We start from the raw sequence: 21,898 nt of genomic DNA, 5'->3' as shown, positions 1-21,898 counted from the left end.
ACGAGGGAGGATGCGGGGTTTGGAGGGTGTGTGGTATCTAGATGATGTATCGTGGTTTGGTGAGTTTACTGTAGGGCTGAAAGTAGGTATCTTTTCTTTGTATATGGAAAATGATGTGTGCTTCTCTTCATTGGGGCTGTTTTTACATGTGTCTGTGAAGGCTCCGTGTGCCGCATGGGAAATTGTTTGCTAGAGTATGTCCGAAGTAAAATGAATATTCGGGCAAGATGTCCAGACATAGCTTAATTAGCAGATATTCTCTAGGCTGCACGGCGGTCCTCAGGGAAATTTGAAGGGTGAATGTCGGGCTATGTGAGGACGCTCTTTGCTGCGTATTTCCATACACGTGGCCATGCAGTCCCTGTCGTGTGCGCATTTGTATCGCATTTTCATGGTGATTTGATATTGCAAAAGCGGCTTGAGAAACAGTTTGAAATAGAATGCTCTGAAGAGATGCAGCAACTCAGATTTAGATATCAAACCAAGCAGCACCGGTCTGCTGGATGGCTTGATGCAAGCCAAGGTCGAGGGTTGGTGGAAGCTATGGCGTCACCCTGCGACCCTGAAGATCGGCAGCGACGGCCTCTTCGGCGGCGCTCACTGGCCGTCCACCAACAACAAGATGCCCTCGACGGCTCGACGCATACCAGACATCTCGATGCCCTCCGACGAGCGCTGACCAACCCTCTGCTCCAATGCACCCAGCCCTCTCTACATTTGCCGATAATGTCGTCAAATACCGTGACGCCCTCTTCCTGCTCGCGCCACCTCTCTACGTCGTCCTTACGGCTGTCGCAGCCCTCTACACGCCCACGCACCATTCACTTCTCGTGACGGCAATCTCCTGGCTCATTATATGGGTTCCCACAGTCTTCTGGGTCGGCATATACTCCAACAGCAGCAGGCCGCAGAGGAAGGCTGCCTGGCTGGCTGGCGCACTCTTGGCTCTTTCAGCAGTATGCGACCGCGCCGCGTGCGACAAACATGGCATTTGGGCTACAAAGGTAACCGCCTGTGTAACAACGACTCCCTCTCGCACTTCTTGACTCCCTGCAGGCTCTGTTGCTCTTCCTTGCCAACTTCTTCGCCGACAATGAACTACTTGCAAAGCGCCTTGCACTACCCACATACACTGTCCCAGACGACCATGCGCATGCCACCGAGAAGAAACTTCCCGCCGATGCGTCAGGTCACATAGATCAACCCGGGACGTTGTTGGTGCTGACCGTCTGCGCGAGCTGCGCCCTGGGCGTCTACACCATACCCACCACGTTTATGCTTGGACTATGTAGCGCCATTTTTGCGGCCGTTGGTCTTATTACATTCAGGTCCATAATCGTGGCCGCAGCACCGGATGAAGGTGAAGACACAAAGCGCAGGGTCACGGCTGGTACTCTGGATCTCCGCGCTTCGATATCAGGGGTTCAAAAGGCACAACGGCTGGCGGCGCTGAGGGATGTCGCCGTAGCCATTGCGGTCGTGTGCGGTATCGCATCCATTCTCATGGAATCCTCGGTATCTGCGAGCAGCATTGCATGGGAACCTGTGTACCGGGATTATAAGCGCGAATGGAGAGAGGTACACAACTTCCGCATCCTTCAGTGTTTTTTGTGGATGCTACCTGTTACTGCATTTCTAAACTTGCTTACTTTTATCATGGTATGATATCCCCGAATCCTTGATCTGGAGCTAGAACTTTAGCAATATTATCTAGGGAATTCTTGAACCAGCTAACTCGTTGCAGCTCTACCTAATAGGCGCTGGACACCTAACTCTAGTAACTGTATTCTCGCTTCTTGGCACAAAGATGTTCTCCTCGCCGTCCTCCTCCTTCATGGTCTTCATGGTCATTTTCGATGCAACTGCCTTGGTCTATCTCGCAGAGAAGCGCTTCCGTGAGACGGGTGAAATGCGACGTTTCAGGGGATTAAGAATTATCACCTTCCTCGCCACAGCTGCAGCAGTTGGGGGACTACTTGTAGGACGCTATAATGCATCACAAGCAAAACCAGTAAAATCTGACGGGTTCTTTGTTCCGTCTGATGTCGTCTCCGGCCCATCGCTGGATCCGATCCCGATAGACATGAGTAAAGGACACCCTGCTGCCCAGTTGATGGATGCGGCTGAAGCAGATTTCCAAAAACTTCTTAATCGACAGTCAAAATCTCTTCCTGAGGCTGTGGCTGAATACCGCCGTAGGTACGGGATACCGCCGCCTCCACATTTCGATAAATGGTACGAATTTGCTACACGAAACGGTGTTGTAATGGTGGACGAATATGACATGATCAGTGAGATGCTACTACCGTTTTGGGCTCTGAAGCCAGCAACGATCCGGTCGCGCGTTGCGAATGCCCTCGGTCATGAGGACAGTTCACTACTGGCTGTTGCGATAAGACATGGGGCAGTAGAGAACTATCAGAATGGCGAGGAATGGCAACAGCAGGCGACCGTTGGCATGATGAAGCAATTCGTACAATACCTGCCCGACATGGACCTAGGCTTCAATTTGCACGACGAACCACGAGTAGTGGTCCCCAATAACCTTCTTTCTTCGATGGTTGCCAAGGCAAGAAACGAAGTTCTTCCACGTTCTGCGAAGAATGCTTCCCCTCGCAATGGGTTTTCTGCTCGTCCGGCGGATTTGAATGATGGTACTCGATTCGTTGAGAGCAGTACGACTAAGTTTAATCGCTTCGCACATCAGCAGACCTGGACTCATTCGAGATTATCGTGCCCTGCCGACTCCCAAGCCCAAACGTTTGAAGACGATGCTGCCGACAACCGCAAGGTCTATGCCGCCAGTGATCTAGGCTTCATCTACAATATGACCGCCTTCTCCGACATTTGCAACTCTCCTTCGCTTTCCTCGACGTATGGATTTTTCGAACGACCCAACGCTTTCAATATCATTCACGAGCTTACGCCTGTATTTTCGCAGTCTAAGATTTCCAGCTTCCAGGACATTTTGTATCCGAGTCCGTGGTATTGGATGGGCAAGGTAGGATATGACGAAATGCGCGACACAACCTGGGAAAATAAGACGAATAGTCTTTACTGGCGCGGCTCTACAACAGGAGGTTTTAGTCGTAATGGTGGCTGGAGACGTCAACACCGCCAACATGTTGTTCGGCGCCTCAATGCACCCGATACAGCTCAAATTCTGGAGCCAGTTCGCGGCCCATCCAAGGCCGGCGATACCATAACCAACTATACTATTGCCGATGTCGATCGCAGAGCGCTGAAGAACCTCATAGACGTGCAGTTCTCGCACATCGGTCAATGCGACCCCGGCGACTGCGACGCCCAACAAGAATTCTTCAAGGTAACCGAGCGTGTCGACGGCCAAGACGCATGGTACTACAAGCACCTCCTGGACATGGACGGCAACGCCTTCTCCGGCCGCTTCTACAGCTTCCTCAAAAGCAAAAGCCTCACGTATAAAATGGCCCTCTTCCGCGAATGGCACGCCGAATGGCTCAAACCATGGGTCCACTACATCCCCCTCAGTCTCCGTGGTGACGAGCATCTCGATCTTGTCCGCTGGTTCAGCGGCACCAAAGTTTCTGATAAAGATGGAGATGGGAAACTAGATCATAGCGATGCCGATGGTGGGAAAGCTGGGGGCAATGGAGATAGTGAAGGGGAGAAGAGGGCGAGAAGGATTGCGAAGAGGAGTACAGAGTGGCATGATAAAGTGCTGAGGAATGTGGATTTTGAAGCGTGGTTTTTTAGGCTGCTGCTCGAGTATGGGCGCGTGGTGGATGATAAGAGGGAGGAGATTGGGTTTCCGGGGCCGTGAGAAGAGAGAGAAAGAGAGAAACGATAGGGGGTACAGAGTTTCTTCTCTTTTTTTTCTTTCTGATCTGGATTGGATTGGATCGGACTGGATTGCGTTGGTGTTTCTTTTGCATCTTGCATCTGAGGGTGGGATGTTAGAAATAGATTGGCGTGGCGTGGAGTTTTTATCATATCGTATGTCAGGAACTCGAGGCTAGTTTCAGAAGCAAAATGGATGTCTTGGGACTTGATCTGCGGTTTTTTTGTTTTGTTTTGTTTTGGCTTTCCGCTGATTGAGCGAGAATGATTCATTTGATTTGTGATGGATGTGGTACTAACGACGGATTAAGCAGTTTCGCTCTTTCTCGTTTTCTTCTTCTTCTTCTTTCCTCCCTTTCGCTGAATTTGCAAGTACGAATGTCAAGAATCAGGAATACTGCTGTTTTTTTTTGTCGACGTATCAATTAGCAACGTTCATATTGGACCTTTCTATTCTCTCTTTGCTGTACGTTCTCGTTACAGATTTTACTCAAAAGACTGGTGTCTGGCACACAGGTATGCAAGTCTTCCCCCTGAGACAGTCTTCGTGTAAACTACGAGTGAAGTATGGGATGCAACATTTTGATGGCGTTGAACAAGGGGCTTGCTTTTAGTTCTGGGTGTTTGGCTTGAATTGGGTTTTTACTGAGCAGAGTATGTAGCGTGTATGTATTGAGAGATGTGTGGGGGAAGTATTTGTTTTGACATCGTCTCCACCCTTAATGTTCCTCTTGCGAAGAAGACTGTTTGCTACTATTTGAGCAGCGTTTGTAGAAGGTGCAAGGGGAACGTTAAGGGTGTGTTGGGAAAACCTGTGTTAGGTCCGTGGTTTTGTGGTGACTGTTGATTTATATTTGTATATGAAGTACTGGATGTTTGCCTTTCTCCCTTTTTTTGGACCACAGGAGGTGCAAAGATTGTTGATTATGGGATTCCCACTAGTGAGGTTGTGTGTGTGTGGATGCTGTTGAATGGGGAGAGAAGATAGCATCTTCTAATCGTATCTTGAGACGACAAATTAATTACGACAATGGTAACGAGCATTTACACCTTTCTATTGTCATTTTTGGTGGAAAACTGCTCTTTCGGAATACTAAGTTAGTTGTGTTATTGTCTTCTTCCTATCGTGATGTTCATACACTTCCCCAAGATGAATGACCTATATACTTTTATACATGTTGATTCAGGCACAGTAAAACTCGCTAGTATCTGAGTTGGTTCTTAAAACATCTACTCTCCGTACAATAAGATACTAGAAGTTCTTATATCACCTACGCTACATTGTAGTAAATAACAATATAACCCGTCAAATGATAACAGCATCTTCTAAAACTCTCGTTATATCATCGTGATGTAGTGGACACTCATCCCGAGTGAAGATTCCTCAGTTGGAAGTATCTTTGCACTTCGAAGTAAAATGCTGTATTCTCACACATTTTGGTACCGTAAATGATGTGTTTTGTTATGCTACATCGTCGAAGACTGGGCTGCACTTGTATCTGTTACTCAGAATTGAATTATCCCGACGTGTTGTTGAGCCGCTCTTCGCTCATTCTTCATACAGTCTCAAAGCTCAACGACTAATGCCATAAGTTCAAGAAACTGCACCAGACTTCACACTCCTGCTCACCATTCTCAATGATTGCGGTTCAACAGCAATACTCTGATATAATGAATTATAGCCAAACCTTAAATAATGTCGGTCTTTTTTTTTTGCGAGTTGTTATCAAGTTTCAGCTTGATACCACCGTCTACTTCCAACTTTCGGCGATTTATCATATCATCCTAGGAAACATATCGTGATATCATTTCTGGATCTATAGCTTTGGGCGCGAGCATTATGCTTGCAATCAAGTCACGCGTGCATGTTGGTTTGGAAGGGTACATCATACGATTATCCATAAAGGCGATGAGAACTTCGGCTTCCGACACTGTCCATAAATGATCCAAAAGCCTGGATATCGCTGTTCGGGAGCATGGTTCCGTATTCCCCCTGGTCTCCCTATTGTCACGCATTTCTATATCTCAACCCCTGCGCAGTTGTATAACTACTCGCAATCGAAATCAAGGATATTTCCGTATACACGTCTTTCTCTGGCTCTACCAAGTCTCACAATCAACGATGATGTACATACATTCTGTCACAGAAAATAATATTTTATACAAAACTTGTCGCCCGGACAATATGTTGAGTTATATAAACAGACATGGCATAACAATATCATAAAACCAAGTCATATTGCTCAAAAGCTAATCAATGACACACGATACCCGATACCTGGGGTAACGTCGATAGATCTAGAGCGCTCCGTCCAACTTGCTCCTCGTCTCGAAGCCTGGGGACTGATTGATCTACGGGACAATGTCGTCTCCGACTCCGAGATATATAGTTCAAAAGACGAAAACTTTGCTTACTGTTACATTGGCTAGGCCAACCATTAAACGCGCAAGCCTCAGTCCGTTTCATAGCTGATCAGTGGGGATAAGACTTGTGCGCGGCGTAATACCGGCCATGTGAAACTTTCAATCATGTATGACATATGCGCTTCGGACCGAAAGCCACAACACGACGCGGCCAGAGTTCCCGTAACAGGGGCATCGGCTCTCACTTCACTTTCGAGTCGAGTTCTCTCGCCATACTTACTTACTCGCCTTAGGTGGAAATCATGCGATAAGGGCGCTGATTCGCTGATATGATTAGGAGTTGAGAAGGATCATACCCTGGAGCATCTTGACATGTATACACTTGGACAACGGCCTAACGGCGAGTCACATCTGTAAGGAAAACGAGTCGTATCGTTCTCTGTCGTCATGGTCACAGGGTCTAACGACATACCCTGCTTTGCTGACAAGGCAAAGGGAAAAGACTCAAATGGCATGACTCGGAGCACTAACAGAAGTCGAGGTGAAAAGAAAGTCCGGATAGAAACTATATCTGCTGCTTGTTTTGCTCATCAATGCTAGCATACAAGCATTTTCTTCAAGATCGAACAAGAATCCCCGCAAACCTTATTAGGACCCCTCTTTCACGAACAACGAGAGGTTTTATATTCCTCAGGATACGGCCTGAAAATGTATTTTATCCTATTGGAAGAATATCCCTGAACGCCATAGTAATTCTCTGGCCGATCATTGCGCGGCATTACGGAAGCAAAACTTATTCTTCTATCATGTTGTAGGGGCGATCACCGAGAACAGTTTCCCGGTTCATCATGCGATCATAGAGATATAATATGTGACTTTATCGAGGATCTGCTGACAGTTGATCGGCCGGCTATGCATGCAACATGGGGATGAGTTTATAATGTCGGTGGAGTTCCACGATGATTTGGACTCCAAGTAATAGTTCCGGTAATAATGAATGTGAAGCAGAGTCATCTACGATGGCAATTTCCCGCCAGTAGATTCCACCACAGAGGTAACATCTTCTTTGAGCTCTGGGATAGCATTCGAGACTTGCCAGGCTAATTGCTCTTGCAACATCCGGTATGCATCGATGCGGCCGTTCAGCATCTGATTCATCCGCTGCACAGTTTCCACAAACTCGCGAGTGAAAATATCAGGGTTCCTGGAGTTCTCGACATAGGACATGACCTCAGGTGGTATATCGATTTGTACAGAAGGTGCAGTCCTCGACAACTTTACTAAGTTTTGCACCAGCGACTGACTGTATACGCGTCAGCTACACAGCTGTTCAAGTTGCAGACCTCTTCACGTACATCTCACGCTTCATAGCCTCTTGTGTCGTGTTGCCATGGTGATCATACGCTTGTACTATAAGATTGTAGAGGTTTTGAACAATGTCTTTCAGCTGGGCTTCGACCTCGACAATCACCGCTAAGAAGAACATGAGCATAGTGAACCGATAGTATGCTTAGCTACCTACAATCTGAATTTGGGGTTGTCATGTTGATGTTGAACGTGAAGGTTGGGAAGGAGTGTTGGCGCGTGACAACGTGACAACGTGACACACAGGTTGGAGGTGCCAAGCTTCGGCTAGACTTACCAGCCCCGATGATCAGCTGGCGTCATAGCTCACTTTACATTCACCTTTGAACAACGACCTTCACCTCGACCGCACAGCAGACCTTCATCACGTGTTCAAAGAGTTGCTGAGGGTAGGCAATAATGAGAATCCTCCTGCGATGGCGGAGAGCATGATCCGGGATCCCGATGTCCCTCTTTCGCAGCCACCAGGCCTTCGGGCCTCAGCACCATCTACTCCAGGAACTACAGGGAGCAGCCTCCATAATCATCCTCGTGCCACAAGCCCAAATCGACTAGCTGATTCTCAGAAGCTCCGGTTAGATCCTACCTCGGACAAAGCGACTGCAGCATTTATTCGACGCACGCTGTGCTCCCACAATGTGCTACTTGGTAACGGCGAGAAAGGACGCAGTACACCGCGGCCGATTGAAGACGTGCTACCTCCTTTGACAAGTTCAAATGCCGTTGATCTCCAGTTATACGGGGTCATTTCTGTGATCATCAAGGAGTTTGTACAGACGTGGTACTCCAAGATCACTCCAGACCAAGTATTTGTCAATGAAGTGATTCAAATCATCGCTCATTGTACCAGAGGTCTTGAGCAGCGCTTACGAAAAGTCGATTTGGAATCACTGTTGCTAGACGAGATCCCTGAGTTACTTCAGTCCCATCTAAGGTGTAGGTGATTCCGATCCTGGACTATTGCATGAAGTGTGTCTGACACTCTGTGGCTAGCTTTTCGCATAGCGAAGCGACAAGCCACCTCGTACGATTCACTGATATCAGACCCGCGTACAATCTATCATACGCTCCACCCACACCCTGCACTCTCGCCTGTTCCAACGGATACGATTCCGGCCTCAGTGGTTGAACAGCGGGAAAGCGAATCAGCATGGCGTCAACTGCTTGTTCACGGCGTATTGGCTCTACTACTACCCACTGAAGATCTAGAGAATGGGTGTCTTCGCGCACTAGTTGCCGAGATCTTTGCGGAAATGATCCTCGGCAACGGCATTAGCGGAAAAGCCTGTGAGGGGTGGGTATTATGGGAGGGTATTACAAGTATAGCGGAAGTGCTACAGACGGACGCTACGAAAGAGAAGGACTCCCAATCAGAAGGGTCTAGTGGAGAGCAATCACTGACCCGTCTGGAACGCTACGGGCTTTTGCCGCATGAAGGGACGGAAGGCAGATCGACAGAGCGATTGGACGCTGAAGAGCAGCACCCTAAGCACCCGCTAGCATCGACGGTGGGACTTTTCTGGGCTGTTGTCCAATATGCATTCATGGCGTTTACTGCGGCGCGCGCAGTGATGTTGTGTATTGCGACATCATCTTCTCTCCCGTCAAGATATGTCACAAGCGAGCAGTCATCGGGCCAAGCGCTTGGCCAATTACAAATGCCGCAAACAGAAACGACGACATCAAGGCGCCCGTTGGGTGCCAAACGGCCCGTAGTGAGTATGGCGCTGTGGAGCTGTGCAGCACAGGTTGTTGAATTAGATAGCCGCATGCCTTGGCTGTCAGGTTTCACTTCAATGCTCCATCGTGGAGCCTTGGTCGGTCCAGGCAGGGTGGGTGAGACGGATGGTGTATTGGACAGGTGAGTTACGATAATATCTTCTTTTTCCTCTGGATGCCGTGGTTGGCCAGTGGTCGGGGGTGGTGCTGGTCCGTGCGACACAGGGCGAGATAGCTCCGCATGCGATTTCGGTCACTTGACTTGGCTTCAGCGAATGCGACGGCCCGCAGACTCTCACACCGGAGCATCCCTGCCGTGGCGCATCGTCTCATGCAAGCCTCAGCACCCGTTCCGGGCGGCAACTCGACACGTTTTGGACATGGCGACTTGGCGCTTTGGGCCCCTCACTTCTGCCAAACACCACCACGCAACGCACGATGCTTGCAAATGGGGCCCAGACAAGTCTGCAGCGCGACTTTGCGTCAGCCAACAGGACAACATGGGAGCCTACAAAGGGTCTGCAGACCCTAGGCCGTCTCACCGATCGTTCTCCTCACGCCTGCCCGTACTGAGTTTGGGTTCCGGCATTGGTCAAAAAGATCCCGACCATGCCACCATGACCGGCGCCAGCTGACATCGCCTCGATATTCCGTCTCTGCATCTTAGCGGTCTGCAACTCCACTGCCATCGTCTTGCCGTACTGTCAAGCATGCGCTTCGCTCGCCCGATGCATTGAAGCATTCGACGAATGGCCCAGAACCCGACCTTTTGGGTGCGGCTTGCGCTGACTGCGACTCCTTGAGTTGCGCTCTTTGTACAACCAGTCAATTTCGCTTGACATGGGCATTCGCCTCACTTTGCGAACCACATCAATATCCCTCTCCACCGTCCCTCGACCCATTGGACCTATGCGCCCTGGTCTCCGTCATATTCAACCACCAGCCACCTGTCCCGCGGTCTAGGTTGTCCATCGAGGCCGCCATACACACATTTGTCCTGTTTCCGCACCAATTGCCTTCATATGTCTCCATCGTATTGCGGACGCTAACCACGAGCATCTGCAGATTTCTCTCCCACACTATACACACCAGGATCCTAAACCCCGCTTTCCTCCCAGTGGCGCTTCGCACCTTTCGTGCAACCATTTTCCCCAATAACACGCTTGGGCCCCCACGCCAGATGCCAACGGACGAAGACATCAAGACGATCAAGCACTGTTGTGCCGCTACACTCCTCAATCTAGTCCCAGCTAAGGTAGCAGCAACTTTCTTTGCGAGCGATGAGCGCGAGGCTCAGACTCAGCAAATCGAAGACGTTCTAGGCTGCCTCGATGACACGTACCTCAACAAGCACCTGATTTTCCAAATTGTGGAATTGATTGTCCTGCGCATATTTCCGGAATTAGGGGAACAAAGCGTAAAGGATCTTTTGGAAGAGCGCATCAGCTGAGATGATGGCATTTGCACCGTCATGAATCTGCAACTGAAGTTGAAGACCCGCTCTTCTGTTGCCAGGCGCCGAACAAAGTCTCACCGCTCAGTGTGCGCGAACCGCTGGGCGCGGCCCGTCGCGCGCTTGTCACTGCTTCTACCTTGTTCAGGTGACTGCTAGATTCATGACTTGGGTTCCTGGTCGCATACATGCTTCCTCTGCAGGTTTTTCCTCTTATGGGCCGCAACAACAGTGACAACCGCAACTACATGATGTACTGTCATGTATTACCAACTCACCGCGCATCCCGTAGTAAGACGTAGTAAATACACCGCTGCTCCTTGTAAAGAGGGGGTTTGGCCAATCAAAAAATTCATCCGCAAAAAATTGTTGAGGCACATGGCGTCCAAACTGCGGGCTGCCTGCATGCAGCGGCGACCACCTGACTATTCAGGCTATTGCCGAACGGAAACTACGAGAAGTGTACTACGAGATACCCCACAGTATTACCCTAACCTCGAGCCAGGCTCGAGAAAAGTCACCCTCCATTACGTCTGCTGCAAAGCGGATGCTAGGAAATATCGTCATGTAGCAGGGGAACAGCAGTCTAGTGCACGTGTATGAACAGCGCTTGGACAGCCCACATCTCAGCCGCTCGGGGAGCGCGACGGTCCGTGTCAGCTCGACAACTGCGCGGGGATAAATCAATCGCATACAACCGGCAGCCCTAAGAAATCGATATTGAACCGCAAACGACACGGTACGATACGACGACAACAGAGACAGCTTCCGCTATGCCTTTGTTCAATCGGACTAGCCTACCTATCTTGGATGTAAATTCACGTGCCAAAGCTGGCTTGTCGCGATCTTACTCTTCTTTGCACTGAAGCCCCACAGCACGACATGTATCCGATAGCGGGTCTGGTTTGCGGTGCTATCGTGAACCATCGCTCGCCGCGGAACATTTATGTCGCCCCGGTCTTTCCTCGACTATTTCTAGCGAATACAAACGGTTTCAAGTCCAAACAGATGTAACTCCGACTCCCGATCAAGTTGCAAATATACAATTGATACAGCCTGTTTTGGCTGAGGCCACGGTGGGCTGTAAGCTATGAGTTTCGAAAGACTACCCCGCATGCGCTTAAGTACAGGGCTTAACCCACAGTTGCCTATCGCTCTCGCCGGGGTTACAGCACAGCTGTACCTGACAAGTTGTGCCTGGAGAGCCTGATGGTGTGGTCATGCTGTTTCAAGGCATTGGTGTCCGGTTGGGCAGCAGTTGCGCGGAGGCCGTGATGGCCGGGGCTGTCTCCTCTTGCGGCGCAGCTCTGCATCTTGAGGCTTTCACCCTTTCTGATCCTATCGTATAACGCGCGCGCGTTGAGGGCGCGTGCGTAGGATTCAGGTCTGCACATGCCCGCTTTTCTACATGTCTTTGTCGGCGAAACTAACATGTTGACTGACTCAGTGCTCAAGGATAATCGTTGAAACGTTGATCCTCTGAACTCCCGAGGCAGACAGGGAATCCTGTTTCGGCAGCACGTTGTGAAGCCGCGCGATGCGCACTATGGAAAGAGCCACGACCCTGGAGGCGCTCACTATCTTAGAATTTCGCGAGATGCAACGTCGCCCGTCCCTGAGTGGCGTTTGGGACAGGGATGTCTAGTAAAGACCAGCAACCCTTCTTTTTGCACGACCCTAGCGTCGTGAACAATCTAGCATCTACCATGCTCTCTTTCTCTCGCTAGCCGATTGGTGATCAGGGGGCGTAGTGGGCAGCAACGCTTCTCTCTCAACCCGTGTTTCAACGGTTAAACAGCTGGAAAAGCCACTTGAAGACGGAAGCGGGGAAGTTGACTCGGGAGATGCAAAACATCACCCGTAGCGGGCAATTGCTGTTTGCGGAATGGAGGCCTCGCCACCCTCTGTAGGGTGGGTATGAGGTTCCAATAGTGCGGCATACGGCAGACTTACAGCAGCCACTTCGGATGAAACAAGCAGTTACGGCATTGCTAGTCTTACGCCTCACTCAATAATGAGGCAGAATATTGAATGATGAGCGAGGGATGGGGTGTTCGCTTGCAATGTGTCGTATGATGGCAGTCGGCGTCTAATTGACAACGGGAGATGAGCATGACGTACATTCTGTCAATGCAAATCTTGCTGCCAGTTCGCCACATGGTAGCGAGTCGTGCTTTCTGCTCGACGTGAGTTGCACTTGCAAGACCAGTTCATGCAAAGCTGGCTGCTTGGCAACTGAGTGGTATTCTCTGGGTAACCGAAGAACAGGCCTGACAGGGAGTGCAAGGCGGCATGGACACGTCAACCACAGACGGGTGGGTGACACTGTCATTTCTACATGGAACAATAATGCGCACTGCGTATGCAATGCGCAGGTGTCGTTGCGAGATTTCTGCCATTCAGACTGACCCTATTCTGCCGCCAATTCCACAGCTAGCGATCTGTGTCTTATCGGCCACACGTGACACGACCACTCGGCGCACTCCAAGAATCATGTGAATGTGACTTTGTACGTGGTCAAGAGCAGTCCAGAAGCTTGTCCGTGTTACGCGCATGTGCCAAAAGTGCCATCAACATGTCACCCGGAAGCCCAAAAAATCCAGCTGCCGGGATTCTGTTGCTCCAAGAAATCCTGCTTGTCAGCCCGGTTCCGCGCGCAAACCACCCCCCTTCGGCGTCCCCATGCTACGTTGCACAGCATAGAAAGCTGGTCACGTGGGTGTCGCTAGTACAACGCAGGTACCACGACGTGGAGAGAAAAGGAGCCAACGAGAACATGGCATTTGTGAAGTTTTGCCCATCTGGTACTGTTCCCTGGACCAATTCTTGCCAGCGCATTGTGCATTGTGCATTGCGCGTTCGACCGCCCATCTAGACCCCACTGTGTGTGCGGGGGAGCCGCCTAAACTCGGAAAGAACATGCTTTTTTACCTTTTAGCTTTTGTTTTTGCGCAACAGGCTTTATTGGCTGTTGTGGCGCAAAAGCCAAAGAGGCACCTTTTTGTTGTAGATCAAGAAAGAATAGGCTATCCCGGCCGTATCTGTGTGTCTGTGTGGAGAATGAAAACACGATAATTGAACTTTTTTTTTCTTCTTTGCTTTGCGCCTTGTGTAAATGGCACGTTTTGTCGAACGACTTTTTTTATTTTGTTATCTTTTTTTGGTTTCCAGCTCTTCGTATGCCACCTTCTTTTCACCCGAGGAGGCACCCAGACGCGTTCATTCGTATTCGCACAGTAGCCTCTTTTGTTCTTTCTAGTTCCTCTTTGGCGCTTGCATTCGCAAGCGCGCCGGATTCGATCATCGAGGGGCTTGATCTTGCATGCGCATCGCGAAAGCGCGGAGTCGGGGACGGCGCCTAATGGCATCGAGATCTCTACGTACATACTCTAGACATAAGGGCCGAAGAGTGCATCTCCACTTGTGCGCGACGGAAGAGTCAAGAGTAGATACGTAAGTAGATACGTAGATATGTAGATGGGTGGATATGTAATTATGCATGCTTTTGTGAAGTGCAGAACTGGGCCATACGCGCGCCTCGGCTGTTATGACAGGTGCGTAATACAAGTCGCGTCATCCATGTTGCACATGCGGACTGTCAAGTCGTCCCGCGCGCCGCGGTCTCACGCCTCGGTACGTGGAGCGAAGAAAAAAAAATTAAAGGCAAGGGGGGAAACCGCTGTATTATGACGAAATGAAGAAAGAGTGCTCGTGTTCTTCCCTACTACTGACCCTTGCACGCGACTGCATGGTACTAGTTGAAGACTGCATTCTGATGTACTACCAACTATGTACTACTGCTTCAAACAGCGCAAGGAAGATATATGCCTCATACACTGTACCAATCCCTTTTCAGCTGCAAGATGGCCAATCTTTACCCCCCCACCATTTCGTAACGTCCCACTTCCCCCGAAAAATACTAGCAAGGAAAACAAGAGAGCAAAGCAAGTAAGAAAAAAAAGTTTTCTAGGTACTTGCGAATACGAAGCGCAGTACAGTCAGCCCTCCCCCGTACCTACTTATCTTACTCAACCTACAACCCCCACAAATACCTACATACAAGCCCAGTACCCACACCCACCCGTGTAACTGGGAACACGATCAAAAAAAAGGGGCCAAAAGCAAAGACTGCCTATCACTATGCCGATATGGATGCCGAATGCGGCCATGTGTAGTCTGAGCGGAAGTTCCGGGTTGTGGGGATTTTACACTTTGCTTTTTTTCTCACTATCTCTCTTCGCCATCTTGCTCAGGCAAGGCGCCTTTTCGGGATTTGACCGCCATCGTTACTTTTGGTAAAAAAAAAACGTCTTTTTTTTTCCTTCTTTCTCTCTCTTCCCTTTCATTTCCGTTTTCAGCTTTCCGTTTTAGGGAGAGCTGTATTCGGGACCCCGAGTGACAAAGTTCGGCGAATTAAGAGTAAGTAAGTGACCGCAAGAACAAAAAATGACTCGTTTGGTGTGTGTGTGTGTTTAAGTAACTGACAATCTAACTTTTTTTTTATTATCATCATTATTATTTTGCCGCCATGGACTAATTCAGTAGTAAGATGTACATCTCTTTTACCAAGTAGTCAAGAAAAAAATGTCCGAGGAAAAAGATATGAGCTTTTTTTGTGGCGGCGGCGGCGGTGAAAAAGGAAGACGCCAGCAAACTTGCAGTTAACCCACAAAAGCAAATAGTTGAAGCTGGTTTCGGCAAAACGGGTTACCTGCATTAGTAGACCATGCTATCCACTGCTTTTTTTTCTTCTTCTTCTTTGTTCATGCATTTCCAACAACCACGCTCCTTTAAGTTCCGAAGCGAAATGTACGGCAGATGGAGAGTAGTACTTGGCAAAAAGCAAACGCTAGTAAGGAACTTGGAAGCGAACACACGTTTTACTTGGGCGGAAAAGCTGAAGAGAAAAAAAAAGAAAGGAAAAAAAAACAGGACTTGCAACACGCTTCATGTGTAAAAAGTCCATACTATTACAAGCTTAACCCTACACACCCCATCCTATAACGTACTTGTTGTACAATGCCAAAACCCAGTAGATATATGTCGCGAAGATCTTGATTTTCCCCCCTCGCTTCGCCCCCACTCTCGGCATATATATCAAATTACATATTATACAGATCAGTTCTCGGCGGCCGAAAAAAAACAAGAGAGAGAGAGAAAGAAGGGGGAAGGGGGGAGTTTCCAAAAGAGACCACGACTCATGTTGATGGATACCCTATTACTATAGGCCTTGGATACCCCAGCAAAGCCCAAAACAGAGCCGATCTGACACCAGAGACAAGACGAGCAACAAAAGCTGCATCCCGCCCAAAACGGTCGGGTGCACAAACCCCACCCGTCCTAATCCGTCGTAACACACATGCAGACAGACACACAGACACACACGCCCATCCGCGCGTCCGCAGCGGCCCCCCCGTCCCCGTCCGTCTGTCGTCGTCGTCCTTACGCATAGACGACCCTGATTTCCCCTTTGCCCAGTCCAGTAGTAGTGCCCATGATTCGCTACCTACTCCTTCCCCCCTCCTTCGCCTCACATCCCCCATTTTGTAGCATTTCCTGCTTACCCTTACCGATTTTACCCATCCTTCCCGTTCCTTCCTCTCCAGCTCCCCTACTAACCCCCCCAAAAAAAGAAACGCACACACCACTCTCCGTTCCCAACGGGCGCCAATGCTTTCCCTCCTCCCACCCCCCCCTCGTGGCTTGAACTAACAAGCGAGCGAGCGAGAGCTGCGCTCAGAAAAGAAAAAGGCAAATAACACGATGGGAAAGCCCGCTTCTGCACACACACAGCCCTCATTTCGATTTTGACTTTTTTGCGGCGTTTGCTGGGCTTGCGGCTTTGCCCGCCCTCTGCCCGTGTGTCTCGAACGTTGCTGTTCGGGGAGCCGGGAAGGGGGGAAAAAGGCGCGCGCGCCGCCTCCTTTGTGTTACTTCTACGTACCGATAACGTACGTAGGTACCGACAAAACAAGTCTAAGAAAAGAAAAGAAAAAAGGGCGTTGGAAGAGAGAAAAAAGGTTCTTCGAACTCTAATTCTGTTGCCGTGTGTATCGATGCGTCATTGTTGAGTACCTGAAACCAAGGGGGTAGACAAGACAAAAGTGTTTAGATGGCATGGGGGGGGGAGGAAGAAGAAGAAGAAGGGGGCGACGGGAATAACATGTCATTGTTGAGACAAACGACGTAGCTGATTTGAGAATATGTACAACTTTGCCTTTTCTCCGTCTCGACTTCGCTTGTCTGTTTGAGAGCGATGTCATGGACGTACATCACGCCAGGGGCCCGACATGTTTGAGAATCGAGAAAAGGTGTGTGTGGGTGGTGGGTGTGTTGTCGTCATCTGCGTCGCTTGTAATTATAGAAGTAAGGTAGCTCCTGTCTCGGTTCTCGCAGTTCGTTCCATAACCCCTTGTCAAGGGTATGTTCGGCAAATGCGTGAGTGGGCAAATCTTGTTTCTTGTTTCCTTTCTTTCCTCTTTCCGCCTTTTGTCTCGGGGGTTGCAAAAAAGAAGAAAAGGCAGGGCAATGTGTTAGGTGTGAGGAGAAGGGTCAGTGCTCCGGGACCGGGGGTTGTAGCTGCTTGCCAACGGCGGAGGAAAGAGAAGGGCAAAAAAAAAAGAGCAGCCTGATAGCCCATCAACTCCATCGGCGTATTTTGAAGGGCGACTTAGTGTGTGTAGAGATGGACCAAGAGTCCTCAGGATGGACTTGCTCAGTGTGGCTAATCTCCGGCACGATGAACAGACAGGTACCTTTAGGTGGATGTTTTGCTACCTTGCGCCCATCCCTTGTGCAAACGGGGGGCCCTGCGTGCGTGCGCGGGCGGTCAAGGTGGCCGGAAGGCGCACGGACTCCGAGAGACGAAGCGGCAAGTACCATCTGTTCACAAGTGCAGGCCCGTATGGCGATCAGTCAAGTGCGTCAGTGCGTCAGTGCTTTTGCTCCCGCACCAAACACCCCAGCGCTGCCGACTAAGGCTTAAGATCAAGGAAAATGACTAGCACTCAAGGACACCAGGCACAATCGTACGCGGTCGTACTAAGCATTAATAACATTTCAAAGCATAAAACAACCCTTACATCCAGCCAGTAGGCTCGGCAAGGGGGTTGAGCAACTGTATCGAGCCACCTATGGGTCACAACGACGTGTACGAAACCCTTTGCTCCCTTCACCCTCTGTTACTCCAAACTATAATGTCGCCATACCAAGCAAATATGAAATCAATAACGGAGACACTAAGGTAACGCGTACAGGTTAATGGCCCGCGCGAGCGGTTACAATCTTCTTTTGCTAAAGGAATGAGTCGGAAATTGGGCTGTGTGCCGGTGTGCTGCTGTTGCGCGCTGCCAAAGTGGGGGTATAGTGGTTCGTCGAGCGATACGAAAACGAGCAAAAAAAAACAAGACATACAGACAATAGTTAGCACGTAGTAAAAAGAGAGAGAGAGAGAGAGAGAGAATAAGTTGCAAAAAAAAAGAAAAAGAAAAAGAATGCTAATAATGCGGAGACGAAAATGCAGTGCATCAAAGTAACAGAAAGAAAGAAATCAAAAAGAAAAAGGGTGGCTCCAATGAGCAATCTTAGCCGTTTGGGCAGGGTACATGGAAAACCCTTGGCCTCATGAGCCAGGAGAGCCTTGTGCAATTCTGCCATCCTGAAACCAAGCGAATCGACAAAAGCCGTTCCACGGAATGAAGTAAATCATAGGCGCATTAAGGGCGCACAGGGCCATACATGATACCCAGTGACGCACCGGCCTCATTAGTGGATTGCGTCGACGCTCTCAAGCTTGCTCGTGGCAAAGTTGGACTCTGACACCCGTCGCATGTCAGAGGACAAGCCCTCGGAGTCGCGCTTGATGCGCAACTTCTCCATAAGCTTGCCAATTGTAACGTATTCTTGTGGCTCCACCACAAAACCTGCGTTTTGCGACTGAAAGAAGCTCATGACGAGCTCCAGGGCCCGTGCCGCTTCCTCCTGCGATGGTGTCATGGACAACGAGTCGGTACATGACGAGCACTTGTCATCCGCTTGGCCCGACGTAGCCGGCAGGGGAGGGGGCTGCATCGAGTTGGGCATTTGTGTAGGCGATAGCGACATGGATTCGTCAATGGCGGGTAGAGTGCCTGGCATATCCGCCATGGGCGAGTCGAGCGTGCCGCTACTGACGTATTTTGGAGTCAATGCATCTGAGGAACCCGGAGGTGACATGTATTGCTCCACGCCCACGAGCATGGGGAACGTCTGGCTTCGTGGCCGTTGAAAGTTGCCTGACCCGGGCTGTCCGTTGGCAGGCTGGCGATTTGCCATGAATGGGTTGTTTTGTGCACAGGCCGAGTCTGGTGTGAAGAATGGCGACGAGAGCGATGTAGGGCTCGTGGGGCCGCCTGAAAAGGTCGAAGGTGCATTGTCTGTGAAGACGCTCGACAGTGAAGTACTACTCTGGGAATGGAAGGGTCTGCGGTGATTTCCAAAGTCGTACGTGTCTGGGCTTTCAGTCTTTAGGTTCTCCTCGCTCTTCTTAGTCTTCATGGTCGTGGTGGCTGGTGATACTCCACCTGGCGAGGTTGGCGAGATGGCGCTGGGAGTATGCGCGTTGGACGGCGGATTTGAGGTTCCCTCGGACTCTTCTGCTATGGAACCCTTTCTTGACTTTGCACCCATGAGATGATTCTTTTGCTTGAACTTTTCCAGCCAGCTGGTGCTGTTGGCCTTGAGGTGGCTGTCCGAGTTGCCGACGGTCTGTGCAAAGAAGCGTGCCTTGTCGCGGATAATGGCATCCGACAGTGGCAGGCCTTGCCTCTGGTGGTTTCTCGCCCAATTTGAAAGAGCACGCTCAATATCGGGAAACTTGCCCTTTGACCTCTTGATGGGTGATCGGCTGCCATCATCTTGGTAGAGGTATTTTTCTTTTTGGCGCAAGACCTTGGAAACGGTGCTACACAGCGGTTAGCAGGGCAGAAAATATACAAGGCAAATGCTGTAGTACCTTCGCTCTACACCAAACATTGCTAGATTAACGTCAGTGATGCACTGAGGGAAACACGGGCTTGGGCTCATGGACTTGGCGTACCTCCAATTTCCGTTTGCTTGACTGTGGGGTTGTCCTCGTGGTACTGACACATGCGCCTGCGGTCTGCGTCTGTAAGGGTCTTTCGAGGTGTGGATGAAGTACGGGACTGGGTTGACGTGGCGGAGACTGGTGTTGCTGAAGCGGGTGTAATGGGAGGAGGCGCCGAGGGGAAGAGTGGCGCCTGATATGTCGACTGGCTGGTGAGCATGCTGGGCCATTGCGGCATCTGGGGCATGATCAGGGGTTGCAACTGAGGGTGTGTGTTTCTCGGAGTCTGGTGGGTTTGGTGGGGAGGGTGCATGCCAGTGGCATAGATGGGTTCCATGGGAAGGGGCGGATAGGTAGCGAAGCCATTGTAGTCCTGGACTGGCGACTGGTGGTGGGGATTGTAAGGAGCATCCGGGCGCCAGGCCGAATGTTGGTCCTCAAAGGGCTCCTGATGGAGGTGATGGTCGTGGTCCATGTGCAGTTGGCTCATGGCTGGCTGGCTGGCTGATGGAGGGAAGGGACTATGCAGGCGGGATGGGGGGCACGAGCGTAGGAAGCAAGTGTCCGTGTTATACAGAGGTCAGAGGCAGCAGAGGGTTTGAGGCATATGCATCTAGGGCGTAGTAGTAGTGGTAGTGTAGCGAGGGCATGCATGCATGGGATGAGGATGGGACGGGTGGGTATGTGGTATGTAAGTAGGTAAGTAGTATGAGTGGATGTGTGGGTGAGTGAGTGGGTGGGAGAGTGGGAGAGTGGGAGTAGGTAGGTAGGTAGGTAGGTAGGTAGGTATGTATGTACAGCAGGTAGGTACAAGGCGGGTGGAGAGGATGGAGAATGGCTGATGGCTGATGGGGCGAGGGTTGCAGGGAAGGGCTGGCGCGTACTTGAGGACAAGTCTGGGGACGGTGGTGGTCGCAGGGCCCTGGCGGTGCGATGCGGGCGCGGCCTACCGCAGCTGGCGGGAGAGGACGCCCTGTTTGTTTCGAGCCCAAGGTTGCCGGCAAGCCTGGCGGCCTGGCGTGTGCGCACACAGACACAGACGCACACACACAGACCCTACCACCCTACCACCCTAACACCCACATCCACATCCACATGCACCCACACCCTATCCCCGAATCCCTGTCGCCGTCCCGGCCAAGCGACGAGCTGCAACGTTGGGCTTAGCGCGTGCGGGTCTCTCATCGCGGATGCGCCCCTAGGAAAACGCGGGCCAGAGTTATGCGGCCGCCGGGGCTAGCTCGCCGGTGCATGCCTCGACCACGACCTTGTCACTGTCTACTTACGTATCTATGGATGGACGCGCCCATGGCCGTAGCTAACATGTACCGACCACGGCTGCATCATGTATGTACGGCATGGTACCTGCTGCTACCTGCTGCTGCTGCTATTACTGCTGCTCTGCCCATATGCCCCAAAATGCCTCCCTCCCCTCTCCTTCACCCCGGCTAATCTGACGCTTCCCCACGACCACACACACAGGCACACATCCATCCCCCATCCCCTCCCCTCTTATCCCATCCCATCCCTCCCCTTCCCAAGGCCACCCACCGCACACTGCCCTCCACCCGCCGTCCGCCGCCGCCCACGCTGCTCAGGTACGCGAGCCAGTGGCGATTCCCACCGCGCCGCCACCACGTCAATCATCGGCGGTGCATAAAGGAGACACGCAAACTGTCGACGGCTGAAACGCTTTCGGAATGCTGCGATAATCGCGCCCATCAACACCACTCATCCGCACTAGCTTTTGCCCGCCAGCCACTCAGGCCCCGGCTGCCATAATCCCTTAGCGCCCGACTGACAGCCCGTCCTCTGAGTCGCCAGCGCAAACCTCCCCCTGCTCATTTCTCTGAATCGTCCGCTGCCTCCGTTAGTCGTCTACACCAATCCCCCCAAATCATCCATGCCGTGAAAAAAAAACTGGGCCTTGCACTTGCACTGCTGATCAAATGCCTTTCCATTCAAATCCAAATATCGACAACACGCGAGAAGAAAAAAAACAAAACAAAATCCCACTGCACCTCATCCACCCCCCCAAAATGTGCTGTCTGCACTTCAAATCACCACTGCCTTGCCTGCACCTGCCTGCTTGCGCCACGCCCTCGACCATAGCC

General features: G+C 50.8%; 4 protein-coding genes across 4 annotated transcripts; 2 read left to right on the top strand and 2 right to left on the bottom strand.

Moving 5' to 3' along the window:
• Positions 1-695: 695 nt before the first annotated feature.
• On the top strand, positions 696-3,802 carry COCMIDRAFT_84897 (glycosyltransferase family 90 protein; the record flags this gene model as incomplete). Its single annotated transcript, XM_007685947.1, has 3 exons — positions 696-1,004; positions 1,057-1,659; positions 1,745-3,802. 3 exons carry the CDS (start codon positions 696-698, stop codon positions 3,800-3,802), a joined length of 2,970 nt encoding a protein of 989 aa, XP_007684137.1.
• A 3,395-nt stretch (positions 3,803-7,197) lies between these two features.
• COCMIDRAFT_33257 (uncharacterized protein) lies at positions 7,198-7,727 on the bottom strand (the record flags this gene model as incomplete). Its single annotated transcript, XM_007685895.1, has 3 exons — positions 7,198-7,486; positions 7,539-7,656; positions 7,706-7,727. 3 exons carry the CDS (start codon positions 7,725-7,727, stop codon positions 7,198-7,200), a joined length of 429 nt encoding a protein of 142 aa, XP_007684085.1.
• Positions 7,728-7,964: 237 nt separating this feature from the next.
• Positions 7,965-10,717, top strand: COCMIDRAFT_84869 (uncharacterized protein; the record flags this gene model as incomplete). The annotated part of the gene is made up of 3 exons (XM_007685946.1): positions 7,965-8,484; positions 8,542-9,409; positions 10,333-10,717. 3 exons carry the CDS (start codon positions 7,965-7,967, stop codon positions 10,715-10,717), a joined length of 1,773 nt encoding a protein of 590 aa, XP_007684136.1.
• Positions 10,718-18,484: 7,767 nt separating this feature from the next.
• Positions 18,485-20,259, bottom strand: COCMIDRAFT_84665 (uncharacterized protein; the record flags this gene model as incomplete). The annotated part of the gene is made up of 3 exons (XM_007685945.1): positions 18,485-19,661; positions 19,713-19,734; positions 19,797-20,259. The coding sequence occupies 3 exons, from the start codon at positions 20,257-20,259 to the stop codon at positions 18,485-18,487; spliced, it is 1,662 nt and encodes a 553-aa protein (XP_007684135.1).
• Between the last annotated feature and the right edge of the window lie 1,639 nt (positions 20,260-21,898).

Source organism: Bipolaris oryzae, assembly GCF_000523455.1.
Source record: "Bipolaris oryzae ATCC 44560 unplaced genomic scaffold scaffold_14, whole genome shotgun sequence".
NCBI classification, from domain to species: domain Eukaryota; kingdom Fungi; phylum Ascomycota; class Dothideomycetes; order Pleosporales; family Pleosporaceae; genus Bipolaris; species Bipolaris oryzae.
Note: the sequence above shows the minus strand (reverse complement) of the source record. Positions and strands in the feature narration are given on the sequence as shown.